This window comes from Dermacentor andersoni, chromosome 2 (genome assembly GCF_023375885.2).
Source record: "Dermacentor andersoni chromosome 2, qqDerAnde1_hic_scaffold, whole genome shotgun sequence".
NCBI lineage: Eukaryota > Metazoa > Arthropoda > Arachnida > Ixodida > Ixodidae > Dermacentor > Dermacentor andersoni.
This window is the reverse complement of record NC_092815.1, coordinates 91,832,738-91,845,843: the sequence shown is the minus strand read 5'-3', so window position 1 is coordinate 91,845,843 and position 13,106 is coordinate 91,832,738. Positions and strand designations below refer to the sequence as shown.

Genomic DNA, 13,106 nt, shown 5'->3' with positions numbered 1-13,106 from the left:
AACAGTCGAGCTCAAATGCATCTAGCCGCTGGCACAGCTTGGAAGAAAAATGGCGTTGTAACAAATGATGCCCTCTCTCGCACAGGTTCCAGATGTATAATGCATGTTTTGTGTGTATTTTTTCTATTCCGCATCGACTTGTACGCTGGAAAAAAAATTGCTCTTCTCATCATATAAGAATAAATAGCTGATGACGGCGCGTTCTTCGGCGACAGGCGCGAGCGGCTGCTGATGAAGTGCTTTTTCGGAGCGCTGTCACCAGCCGCTTCCGGTGATGTCAGAGCCAAGCAAAGGTTGAAGCCCTTTCTCGTAAGTGAAAGGAAGGCGCGGCGCTGGCAATCTTTTTACAAATCACTCATGAGAGAGCTGTAATCGCGGCGCATTCGAGCGCACAGAGCGCGCTGTCACGTGGTATTTTTTAAACTCCGCGGTCTTTCGTTTTTCCCGAATAAGAGTACCTGGGTTGGGCAATATTTGTGAAGCTCCACAACTTTCCTATTGACACCTGAACGTTTCAAGCTATATTTAAAAGGTTAATTTATCTCGGCTAATTACTCAAAAAAAAAAGACAAGCAAAAAAATGGTACTGTAAGTTTAAATAAACGCTAAGAACATTCACGCGATTCTTGTTCTGAAGAACGCATAGGTCTTTTCCAAAATCTTTGTCCAATTTAGATGGGACACCCTGTATATACATACACATATATTTTTTCTGGTATGTCTTCTTTTAAAAATGAGCATGCAAGAATTTGCAGTAGCCTGGGAAGCATTTGTTTTAGCTTTAGTCAGTTTCAGTTGTCACCACTGGCATGTAACTTAATGGCTGCAGCAGCCAGAGTCTGATTCATTGCACTGATGCACTTGAAAGTTGGAGTTGTTTGCAAGCATGAATCCAGAATTTGTTGGCACTCCATGGTGACAGTGCAGTGTTCTCAGGTACTTAAGCAAAATAAATTTTGGTGTCTTCTGAGCCTTTTGGGGAACAGCTGTTTACAGCCTAAAACTACCAACAAAGCACAGAGGAAAGAAGGTAGATGACACCAGGCGTAGGGGGTATGACACGTGGCTGTCATTGCTTTCTCTGTGCTCTGTCATTTGTCTTGCCTTTGGTTAGTGTTGGGACAGGTGTCCTCACCATTTCATGGTTTGTCCACTCGCAGTACCTGAGTACACCTGAGAGCCAGTCACTTCGCTGCGACCTCATTCGCTTCATCTGTGGCGTGATTCATCCATCAAACGAGCTCCTCTGCTCGGACATCATCCCCCGGTGGGCCGTGATTGGCTGGCTGCTCACAACATGCACCTCCAACGTGGCTGCTTCCAATGCCAAGCTGGCTCTGTTCTATGACTGGCTCTTCTTTTCCCCTGACAGGGACAACATCATGAACATAGGTGAGGAAACGCTGGCTTGCATGAGTGCATGTTCTGTTGCAATCTCTGAGTCGCAGCAAGAGCACCCTCCACGACAGGCCTACGGCAAACACATTGTGCATGTAGACAAGAGTTGTGTTGTTCCAAAGGTGCAGATCACCATTGACTGTGCCTTTGATCGATTTGGTACTTCTTCGGACTCTGTGCAGTCGTCAAACAGGCTTAATGTAGCATTTCAGCTGTTTACCTGAATGCATGCAAAATAGTTACGGCCCTCCATACGTGCATCTTCTTGAAAAACTTCTTAGCTTAGTATTAAAGAGCTCCTGAATTGCCCCTCGGGCTTAGTGAAAAGGTAGAGTAAATAAATACTGCATGTTTTTTCCCCTTTCCTCGTACTCTCTCCGTGTTATGTTTTTGACAGCCAAGTGGGTGATCTCATGATATTTCGGTTAAGCAGTACTACCGTTTAGTACATACTTTTTCTGAGCTCCGGCCAACTATGGTTTAACGAGGTTTCACTGTATAGTGCATGTTGTCGGTACAGTGAGCCCATATTAGTTGTCATATTTAACAAACATTAACAAGGTTTTTCTCTAAATGAACCAAAATTATGAGAGGCAGCATTGAGCAAGTCTATAAAAAAAAATTATCCATCTTTACAGAGCCTGCCATTCTGGTCATGTACCATTCTATGCGTCCCCACCCAGCCATTACAGCCACACTATTAGATTTTCTTTGCAGGGTGAGTATGTGCTTCTTTCTTTTTCCATTTCCTAGTGTTTCAAGGCAATTCAGCAGTTTAGTTCATTCTTGTTTGCATTATGGTTGAGAAAGGAACTGAAAAAAGATGCAGAAGGCAAAAAGGAAGGGGGCATCATAAGTGCTGCTTGTATTGTCTGCTTCTTTTCTTAGTCCTGATCCATTGCACTGTTGTGTCTTTCTTTTCCCATCCGATCGCATTCAACGCTCAGTGTGAAATCATTAACCCTTTGACGGTCAATGACGTAAATATACGGCGCCACGAACAAGTGCGAATATGGTCAATGCCGTATATTTACGGCGCCGTCTGTACGTTTAAAAAGCGTGCCATTTTCCTAACTTTTTCTTTTCTGTCATGTGCTGCCACTACTATGTGGGGATACAGGGAATTTTTTTCGCACGCCTCCCTCTCTCGATTTTCGTTGCATGGTTTATTTTAGCACTAGTTTGCTCCCGCACGTCTACATACCACCGCTCGCTCATTGGCGTGCGCGCGGGCAGGCGGCCGTTTGGATTTTGTTTCGCGGGAGGCTTCGGCTTTTTGCGCTTGCGAAACTGATGGCTATCTCGTTCCTAATCGCTCAGAGGGTGACCGCTTGTTTCTCGCTCGTTTAGTGCTCACAGGGGTGCGCATAGGAAGGATGCCCCCGTGCATGCATTTCTGTTTCTTTTCTTTTTTTTTAACACTCGCAAAAACTATTTGCGATAGCTGGTTGATGATAAGATGAAGATTAGCGGAAGTTTGTCACACGTGTTGCTTTTTTTGATGGGCACACAACCAAACAGTTTTCTTGAGTGTGCGCACCTACGCAGTTCGGTTACGCTGTGGACGTACGTATGAGCAGGAACATCTGAGGCTTGCGAAATATTCTCGTGTGCGGATTTTCAAAGCCTTGAACTATGTGCATAAAAATGCATCAAATTTTTTATTCTGTTAAACTTATTTCCTTTTTTTATTGTTGTTATTCATGAATGAAGAGTACATATATACCAACGCAAAATATCTTTTTCTCACTTTACGGTCAACCTAGAAAAATTATGGTAATTTTTTTTCTAAATAGCTCCCTAAGAAGAATCGGAATCTGCAATAAAAAATCGACCCTCAAAGGATTAAATTTTGAAAGCAGTAGCACTAGTAAAAGTCCTTGTAACTCTAGGCCCGGATTCTGAAACGCTCCTTTCCTAACTAAGGATGCCTCACACGCTGTGAGGCGACCTGGCGTCAATTCTGGAACGTACCTTACTAAGGGGCACTAAGTTAGGGCCTCCTTGGTGCTTCCCCGCGCTTAGGGAGCCGGCATGCTACCTTCATGCGTCCTAACCGCGCTCCTTTACCTGAACGTATGCTTCTCCGCATGACTTTGCACGCGGTACGCTCGGCTAGGGTAGGTGCCGTGCGCAGCCAAGGCCGCGGTAGCCAGCCGCCGTGTACTGACGCCCAGTTTGGTTACGCGGACCGCGTTTTGTGCCATATCTTTTTTGCACTGTGATCTTGTGGAAAGCGAGCGGCGAGAATGACGGCCTTGCAAGACGATAGCTTCGAAAGCTATGCACGGTTTCTTCGACGAGCAAATGAACTCCGTTACGGGACTGTGTACAAGCCTCCACCTTTGACTCTAGCCCGGCGCCTGACTGACAGGCAGAATCCACTGGAATACTACGACGAAGGGGACTTTCTAGCCCGGTATCGTTTTTCCAAGCGAGCTGTTACAGCCATACTGGCAGAGCTGCAACTGCATTGTAACACTGACAACAGAGGAGCGCCGCTACCTGCTCTCTTGAAGGTCCTCATTGCACTGCGTTTTTACGGAACGGGTTCCATGCAAACTGTTGTAGGAGACCTTGTGTGTGTATCCCAACCCTCAATTACACTGACATTCATTAATTCCTTACAGTACATACGACATGCGGTCCAACCGCAAATTTTGCCGCGCTATATGATGGAAACGTCGGGCAGCGAGGCCAGCAAGTGTTTGGGCTTTTATCGTAATGAAATGGCCCGTGAGCAGCACTCGAGCAATTACTGCACATATTGAGCGGTGAGGCGTGCCAAGGTGGCCGCAAAACTACAAAAAAAAAACAGTTGTAGTCGTAGAAACTATACTTACCATCGTCGCTGTCGTGGTACCGTGAATCGGTCTCATGCATCATGCTGTCAATAATGTCTGTAACGGCTTCACTGGCTGGCGTCTGCGACTGCCTGTCGCTGTCAAATGGGTTCGGCACTCGCACCGCCACGTGCGGCACGAGCGCCTCGACTCGGGTGAGCCTGTCGTCTAGCGGCTCAGGCGGTGGTCTGCCACCTGAAATACGTTACGCTCTCTTTTTGCAAGTTTTCAGGTGGAAAATATTTGCAACGTTTAGGGGAAACAAAGACGAAAACGTACCTGTGGCCATGACGTCTCTGATCTGCTGCGCCTTTGCTTTTTTCAGTTTTTGTTTCAGGTTATCCCACAGTTTTTTTAGTTCTTTTACTTCGCGTCGACGCACGTGCGGCATGCTGTTATATTCTGTGCACAGCCGCTCCCACGCTTTCGCCTTCGCGTTCAGCGACACAGCATCTGTTTTCTTGCTTTCAATCACATTGCTGTACCTTTGTAGAAGTTCCGTGAACAAGTCCTTTTCTTCTTCCGTAAAATATGCTTTGCCCGGCATGGCAAATACACATACACACACACACACACGAAAGAAAGCGCACGCAAAGAAAGGAAAAAAGCGACGCCTGACCAAACGAACTCAGATGCTGCCATAGTTGCTAGACGCGCATCCTTTTCGAACCATTTTTACGTTATTAACCAAAGAAATGTAATTTATGCCCCAGTATAAAAGTAGAAATGCAATTTTAACAGTCCCAGCACTTTGTCTCGGCAACTCATTACAAATATTTCGCATTTTTTGTGGGTAATCTCGAAACCAGAAGCCTCTAACGTTACACTTCCTTTGGCGAGGCGCTCCTTCCGCAGGGAAGGCGAAAGGAAGCTTTTAGAATTCGCGGTGGCCTTCCGAGGGCGCCTAACGTTTAGGTAGCATGGAGGGCTCCTTGCGGAAGGTAAGGAAACGGTCTAAGGTTAGGAGGATTTCAGAATCCGGCTATCTCTGCTTACTATGTTACAGCTATTTTTGACATTCCTTTTGAAAATGTGTGGTTTTATGCACTTATATGTGCTTATGTGAGGGGATTTTTTTTACAGATTATGCCGAACTTTTGTAAGAGCTTAGCAGCCCAGGTGAAACAGGGCATTTATACATCACTGCGACAAATCTTGGAAAAACGGGTCCTCGCGTAAGTCAGTTTTCTTTGTGTAAAAACTGTATTCACTTTCCACTGCAGAATATTGACATCAGCCACTCACATGCATTATATCATATTGCAGATCATTGTCTCCTCTGTTCGACAACCCTAAGCTTGACAAGGAGCTTCGAACAATGATCAGGGAGCAGTTCACAGAGTTTTGCTCTCCGGTTGAAGGTGAGCGATTTTGTAAATAACCTTTTTTCTGCAGAATAAGATTGTGCCATTGTTCTTAAACACAAACACATCAAAAAGCCCCAGCATGATGTTGAAGGGAATGGAGGAATAGTAAACTGCAGAAAGGGGTTTCCAGATTCCTGATAGTGTTGGATGCTCTCCGTAACTATGACAGCTGATGTATGTTATTACATGTGCCGTAGAGTGATCTGAGAAAGCTTACTTGTCGTGGAATTCACATTTTCGTTTCTTCAAGTTTATCAGTGTTGTACAGTGACACTTGGTTTTCTAAAAATTCTGAAGAAAGCAATAGGGATGGGCGAATAGTGAAACTGAGGCTTGAAGCAAATTCGAAGCGAATAGTGATTTCGTCGAATAATTTCGAATCGAATAGTTCGAATAGTATGTATCACATATTTAAAAAAAGAACATTTTTATCATGACCTGACTAGTTTACACAAATTTGGAAGAATTAGAACACATGTAGGCACAGCATTTTGTGAAATTGACCACTATTAACAGTTGAATTTTATTCAGAAATCACACACTGCTTTTCTTTACTGCATTCAGAAGTTTTCATGCAAAAATACCAGCTGCTCCACGTGGTCTGGGAGCAGCAGTTCCTGCCGGTTGCTAACAACATTTCCTGATGTTGAAAACAGCCTCTCACTCCTTGCCTGTGGGGCAGGAATCGAGAGGTACTTTTGTGCAACCTTGGCCAGCGCTGGGTACAACCGGCTGTCATGGCTCATCCAACACTCCAAAGGGTTTTCTGACCTTGGAAGCACAGGGGTAGCCAAGTAGTCTGCCACTTGTCAAAAAACACTTTCATGTGCATTCTTTTGCACTACGTTGGAGCTTAATGAAGAAAGGACACTCCACAGAGTGTTAGCTGGAGGCTTCTCCATATGTGGACAAACAGATGTCTGGGCACAATCGTTTTGGGCTGACATAAGCTCATTTGCTGCAGTTGAAAGTGTGGCTTTTGCCCACTTTATTTGTCTCTCATTAGTGTGGCAAATGTCTTTGTAGCGAGGGTCGACTAGCATTGCATTTGCTGGAACATGAGCCATTTTTAAGCCAGGAAACCTTGTTGCTAGACTGCGCAGGAGTCTCTTTGCAAATGATGCTGCTTCCTCAGCTTCAGACACAATGCAGCACCACTTGTGTACAATGCATTAGAGGTATCACTTGGGAAACTGTAGGGTAGCAGTCTGCGCACACCTTGGTCGTTGCTTGGTCAAGGGGCTGCAAGACTTTTACAGCTGCAGCCATTAATTTCCATTCCTTGGAGTTCAAGTTGTCTGCATCACATTCACGAAGTTCAACTGAAATGGGGCACAGAGTGCGACGAGTCTCTCCATCATGGCGTACTCGCTGTTCCAGCATGTGGGAACCTGAATCACTTCATGCTGGATCATGTGCATATCCTTTTGAATCTCCATAAGCCGCGCACATGCACGCACGCTTCTCTTGTAGCGACCCACAATCGCTCGACACTTTGTACAAAGCTGGGAAAAACTTGCCACTTCCCTTTTAGCATCATTTATACACAGCTGCGGGGTTTGCACAAAACAGAGAAGTCCTGACCACTGCGATTTGGCAACAGCTGAAACAAAGTTCCTGCCATTGTCAGTAATGACAAAAGTCAGGGTGTTATTGGGCAGACCACACTCTTTGATCACGTCTTGGAGAAACTGAACTATATCTTCTCCAGTGTGCTCCTGTGGCATTGGTTTGCAGGCGAGGGCGTATGCGTGCTGTTTGTAGTCGTGATCCATCATGTGGGCCGTAACACACATGTAGCTGTCACCGTCCCTCGATGTCCGCTCATCCGTTGTAAAAGTGAAGCACTCGGCACCGCCGTTGTCAAATACGTCCTTAACACGCTTCTTTAGGTCATTTCTCTTCGTCGCGTACAAGTTCGGAATGACCGTTCGTGAAAAGGTGTTCCACGACGGAATGGCGTACTTCGAAATTACACAGCACATCATCTCGATGAAGCTTTCTTCTTCGACCACGCTGTACAGCTGCAGGCCACGTGCAGCGAATGCTGCTATCTTCTTAGTCATTTCTTGCGCTTTTATCGATGACGACTGAAGTTTAGGCTTAAACAAACTGTCCACGAATGACTGCAATGATAGCCCATTTGACTCGCCTTTCTTTTCGGCAAACTGTAACGTTGGTGCATTTCCGAGTATTCTTTGTACTTGCCCTTATGTTTCTTCAAGTGGGTGACAGGCATTGTCGTAGTGCTAGTAGGCGTCTTCAAAACAACTTCGCAGGTCTCGCACTGCGCTTCACCTCCAGCAGGCACTTTCAGAAAAAAGTTCCGTATCATGTTCATGTGCGCACTGCCCAGACACAGGCGAGGTCGACGCCATCTTCGCCTTTAGCGTGTGGGAGATATGGGGTTCTCCTCCGTACTCTTGGGACAAAGGAACGACAACACAGTAGTGCAAACAGTCACGAGGGCAATTATTGCACCTTTCATAGATCAATGCCTGCTAGCCGAGTTGCTATCCGCAAAACATGCCGATGGGCGTGCGACAAATCTAGAAGTCCGACTTACCGCAACCGGAAAACGAGCGAATGTGTTCGCCCCATGCTGGATCCCAACGCCTGGTCGTTCGCGTGTACGGTCACGCGAATGGTGTCCAAGGCGGCCACGCGTGCGCGGAATGTCCACGCTGTTTGCCGACCCGCCGGGAAAGAGGAAGTGCCTTGTCTACCGGCGCCCAAGTAACCTCGCCTGTCGGCGGCGTTAGCAGCTGCGCAACACTAGCGCCATCTCTCGCACTGCGCTTCAACCACTCCGACCGCCGCGGGCGCCAGGCCACGCGGCAGGCGAAGCCGCCCTGCAGGAGACGCGCTATGCGGGAAAAACATCAGGGGACGCGCGAGAGTCGCGCATCCCCACAAGCGGCAGCGGCCAACACATGAATAAGCGCAACTGGCGTGGTGCGACTGAAGGTCAGGGCAATGCCGAGGCTTTGTCAGGGGGGTCGGGGGAAAAGCAAGGAAAAAAAATTGATGTCTACACCAATACGGGGCCGCCCACGTAGTGAGCTATACAGCGATGACGTATTTCCAGCTTTTTAATTAAAAAATGTATAGCCTTCGAGATCTGTAGCTGCTGTATGGCGGCCATGAGGTATAAAACATAGCCTCCGAGATTTGTATTTGTGCTGGTCGTTTGTGGCTTTTGGCTGCCTATTCGAGGCCACTTAATAATTCAATAATATTGAATACCGTAATTTGAATCAAAGCGAATAACGAATAGAGAACTATTCGATCGAATATTCGACAACATTGAATATCCGCCCATCCCTAGAAAGCAAAGTTCAGATGTGATACCAACAGATATTTAGTATGCAGAGGTACATCTTGCCTCGTTATGCCGGGATAATATAATGATTTGCACCTGAAACCTTTTCATAGACTCCCATCTGATAAAACAAACGTTAATTTGTGCAAGGAGTGGCTTGTGGATACAGTTGATTGTTGAATTGACCCATGCATTGATCCTCCCTTGTTTTCAGGAAAAGTGGAGGAAACTGTGCCCATGCCTCCGGGAGCGATGATCTTGGATGGCAACCACAACTCTGTGATGAACTGTGAGAATGAAGCTCAGTTTAGTGAAGATGAAGATGACATTCCACTTGGTGAGTATGAATGTTTGGCACACAGAGTACGATAGGCAGGTGTGCTGATTCGCCAGATAAGGCAGTCAAACTAACATCCAGACAATTCAACTTTCATGGGACAACACGTGGGTAGCATTGAAACTTAGTACAGTCAAGCGCTTCTACAATGAACAACTCTAGAATGAAGTGACCTGTATAGCGAAGGAATAATTCTGTCCCGGTTCTATTGCAAGCTGTGAGATGCGCGACCTTTACAACGAATTGACCTGTACAACAAATGATTTCAGAGTCCCCAAGCACTTCGTTATAAAAAAGCTCGACTGTAGTACACCCATAGCAAAGTGCATGGAGAACTACACCTGTGCCTCTCCCCAAACACTGACAACACTGCGAGCTCTTGGCACAGCAGCTCTGGCATACTTAGATGGCACATTTCAGTTACAGTAGAACCCCGATTATACGACTTTCTCGGGACCGCGAAAAAACGTCGTAAAATCCGAACATAAGTTATGCCTATAAAAATACTACTTATTTCACGCGATGGATTTATGAGAAACTTCAATGTAAACTACTAACATATTCTGCAGGGCTTAGAAACCCAAATTACCAAAAAAAGCAAATGCGATAAGAATTAATGCTGCAGTACAGGTACCAACCATGCTTTATTCAAACAAACCTTTACGGCACTCCACTGCCGTGATTCCCGCCGGCCAGCGCGCACTTTAAAAAGTTGGTAAGTTTCTTTTGGGCCTTCTTGATCCGTGAACCAAGAGCTTTCGCTCGAGTTGGGCAACGTCCAAAAGGAGGTCCTCTGCAGTGTTGTGTGAACAGATGAAGTTCTGGATGCCGTCTATGTGCCGTAGCACCTCAGCAAATGTGGTAGGCACAGGCACAGCATCTGTGGCGTCGTCATTGTCCTCGTCCGATGTCACAGTGGTGTCGGCACTAGGCAAAGCCTCCTCGATGGCGTCATGCAGCAACACCTCGCCGCAGATCGAAACGTTGTCGTCGGCCTCCATGTACTCAGCGAAGGTCGTGGTGAGGTTTAAACCCTCGAAATCGTCGGCGGCGAAGCCTGCATCGGCCTCAAGCGGCATCAAGGTTGTTGCGTCCCCAGCAGAGGAAGCAGTCTCGCTTAAAGCCACAGTGCTTGAACGCATTAGCGATTGTGCTTTACGACACTGCATTCCACGAACTGGCAATAAAATGCATGCTGTCGAGCACAGTGATCTTTTTTTCCGACTCGCTACGCTCCATAGCCACCAGCCGACGCTGCACTAACTGCTTCCAGTTCCCTTGCTTGACGCACTTAATGATGCCGAAGATTCGGGTATCTTAAGGTCCCGGGGAATGCTGGCTTTCGTGGCTCCATGTCGCTTTTCCGCTTCCTCGATAATATTCAGCTTATCGCCGAGCGACAGAACTCTCCGCTTTCGAGACATCGGACATCTTCACACAACTTAGAACCTCCACTGAACGCTGGTCGCTAGGATTACGACGAAGAACACGTGCGATAAACCTAGGCTTTTCCGCGCTAGCTTGTCGGCGATCTGCTGCTGGGAAACTGGAAGGAGAGAAACACTTCCCCAGCACAATGAGAGGTGACGCCACCAAAAAGAGAGGGAGAAAGTGATTGTGGAGAAGGAAAGGCACTATTTCAGCACGACTGTTGCGGGTGGCCGATGGTGGGGGAGAGAGAAATGAACGCGCTTTCCGAGGGTCGTCGTATAACGCGGGTCAGGCATAAAATTGTGTCGGATAACCGGGGTTTTTAAATGCATTGCTTCTATGGGGACTTCACCGGGACTGCGCTAATCCGTTGTAAAACCCGGGTCATGCCAAAACCAGGGGACGTGTAACCGGGGCTCCACTGTACTCGCTTTTTACTTGATCTACGGCTATGTCTGTTGCGGACAGACAGCTCCCAGACTTGGCAAACAGTGTGAAGTTTCCCGGAAGGACCCCACATACGCTATGTGGCCCCCATCCCTGGTCGTTATATATTCACCCGTTTATTTGGCGCACCCCAGAATTGTACTCCCTTTCGGAGCCAGGTTGTGCTGCGAAGCCGTGCCAGCATGGGTACCTGGCCCTGCACTGGAGGCGAGAGGCAGTGACTGCGTGTGGAAAGGTTGACAGAGCACCTAGAGTACCGTATTTACTCACATAATGATCGCACTCGCGTAATGATCGCATCCCTGAATTTTGTCGTCAAAATTTGATTTTTTTAATTTCCCGTGCATTGATCGCACTCCGAACTTGCCGCAGCGGTATGTTGTGTGCCAAGTCTAGCTAATAATGATCGCGCTTAACATTTGTCGAATGCTATGCGAACGACTCTTCAAGACAAGCCAAGCGGTCTGCATGCACCAAACATTCTTTAGTAGATGCCTCATTTTATTACTTTCATCACTTTCCGTACCTCCATGACAAAAATAGGCACAACCAAATTTGCCTTTATTATGGGTAAGCTTTATAATGGTTGTGGTTAAAAAAAAAAAAAAAAAGGCGCCTTTCGATTCTTCTCATCTGCACTCGTGGGCACGCAACAAATCGTGAGCGGCAATGATAGCAGCCACGTTTACACTGATATGTTAAAAGTGTACCTTATTCATACGCCGACGCTTATAACACAGCTAAGATATTCGCCCACCCTTTGTGGAAACATGCCGTATTAGGATAGTAGCGAAGGCAGATGCCGTAGTTTCCGCAGCACACCGGCCATGCGTTTCTGTCACTGGCAGCTAAGCGTGCCCATCTGTTTCTGTCCCCTCAGAGTGAACATGTCTACGTTATTGCTGCAAACTTGCCGATATTAACGATATTATTCATCACTGATACGGAAGAAACTGTTGCAATGCGCGTAATGTACTCACGAGAAGAAAAAAAAATTCGTTCGGCGCGTTCAGCTTGCTCCGCCGGCCGCCATTTTTGTTTTGGTGTCCCGCACCCGCATGCCGCAACAAACGCGGGACGAAAAAAAATTTTTCTCTTTTCGTGGGAAATTTAACTTGCGTAATGATCGCACCCATGAATTTGCGTCAATTTTTCTGACCAAAAAGTGCGATCATTATGCGAGTAAATACGGTAATGTGACAAAAAACATTCAGTTGTCCACAGAAAATTCAGCTGGGCAACCTTTTTAAGTGTTGTGTAGGGGTCCACGAATAGTGATCCTTGCAACCGAAATGAATACTAATCGAATAGTGACAGAAGCAAATTGAATAGAATATTGAATACTTTTGTAATAGCTTTCGAATAATAAACAGCCGTTATCTCAAGTAATATGAAGCGATGTTCACATCGTAGTGGTTTCAGGGGTGGAACAGCTGGTCCAATCGCACCAAACTGCGCCGAGAGTGGATCTTTGTGCCAAGCCTGCGCTAATACAAGCTTACGAGCGAAACCCTTTATCCATCGATGTTTTACATCTCGCAAAACTGAAATCAAAACCAACGGCATGCGATCATCATCATAATAGAAGGAAGCAGAGGCCCATCAGAGTCGTCCATTTCTAAATTCCCGCGTTTTTCTCTGACGGACGTACAATGTAGTGCCGCTGTACCGTCTTGCTGGTGATTTATTTTGGTGTTCATCAAACCCACTTGGTATCGCAGAGTTTGCCGAAGGAGGATGTCACATTCTAGGATTAAAGCTTAGCTTTTTCTATGTTTATGGGCAATAGCAATGTTTTGTAAAAGAGCCGCTGTGATCAGAATCGCACAGGGTGCATAGTTAAGGATATTATTAGCGACCACATGATGGCTTCCGCATTTCTTCGAGTTTGTGAATAGATTATGATTTATAGTAGTGCCACCAGTTTTACTGCTCGCATTGATATGGGCCATGTTAATTTT

The 13,106-nt window shown here is 46.4% G+C and overlaps 1 protein-coding gene across 1 annotated transcript in view; it reads left to right on the top strand.

The window, feature by feature from the left end:
• IntS3 (integrator complex subunit 3) overlaps nt 1–13,106 on the top strand; it is a 78,944-nt gene that overhangs the window by 14,493 nt on the left and 51,345 nt on the right. The window contains exons 10-14 of the mRNA XM_050188990.3: nt 1,161–1,392; nt 2,037–2,116; nt 5,325–5,416; nt 5,508–5,602; nt 9,145–9,267. Of these exons, the coding sequence (XP_050044947.1) occupies nt 1,161–1,392; nt 2,037–2,116; nt 5,325–5,416; nt 5,508–5,602; nt 9,145–9,267 (622 nt within the window). The remainder of the gene's footprint in view (nt 1–1,160; nt 1,393–2,036; nt 2,117–5,324; nt 5,417–5,507; nt 5,603–9,144; nt 9,268–13,106) is intronic.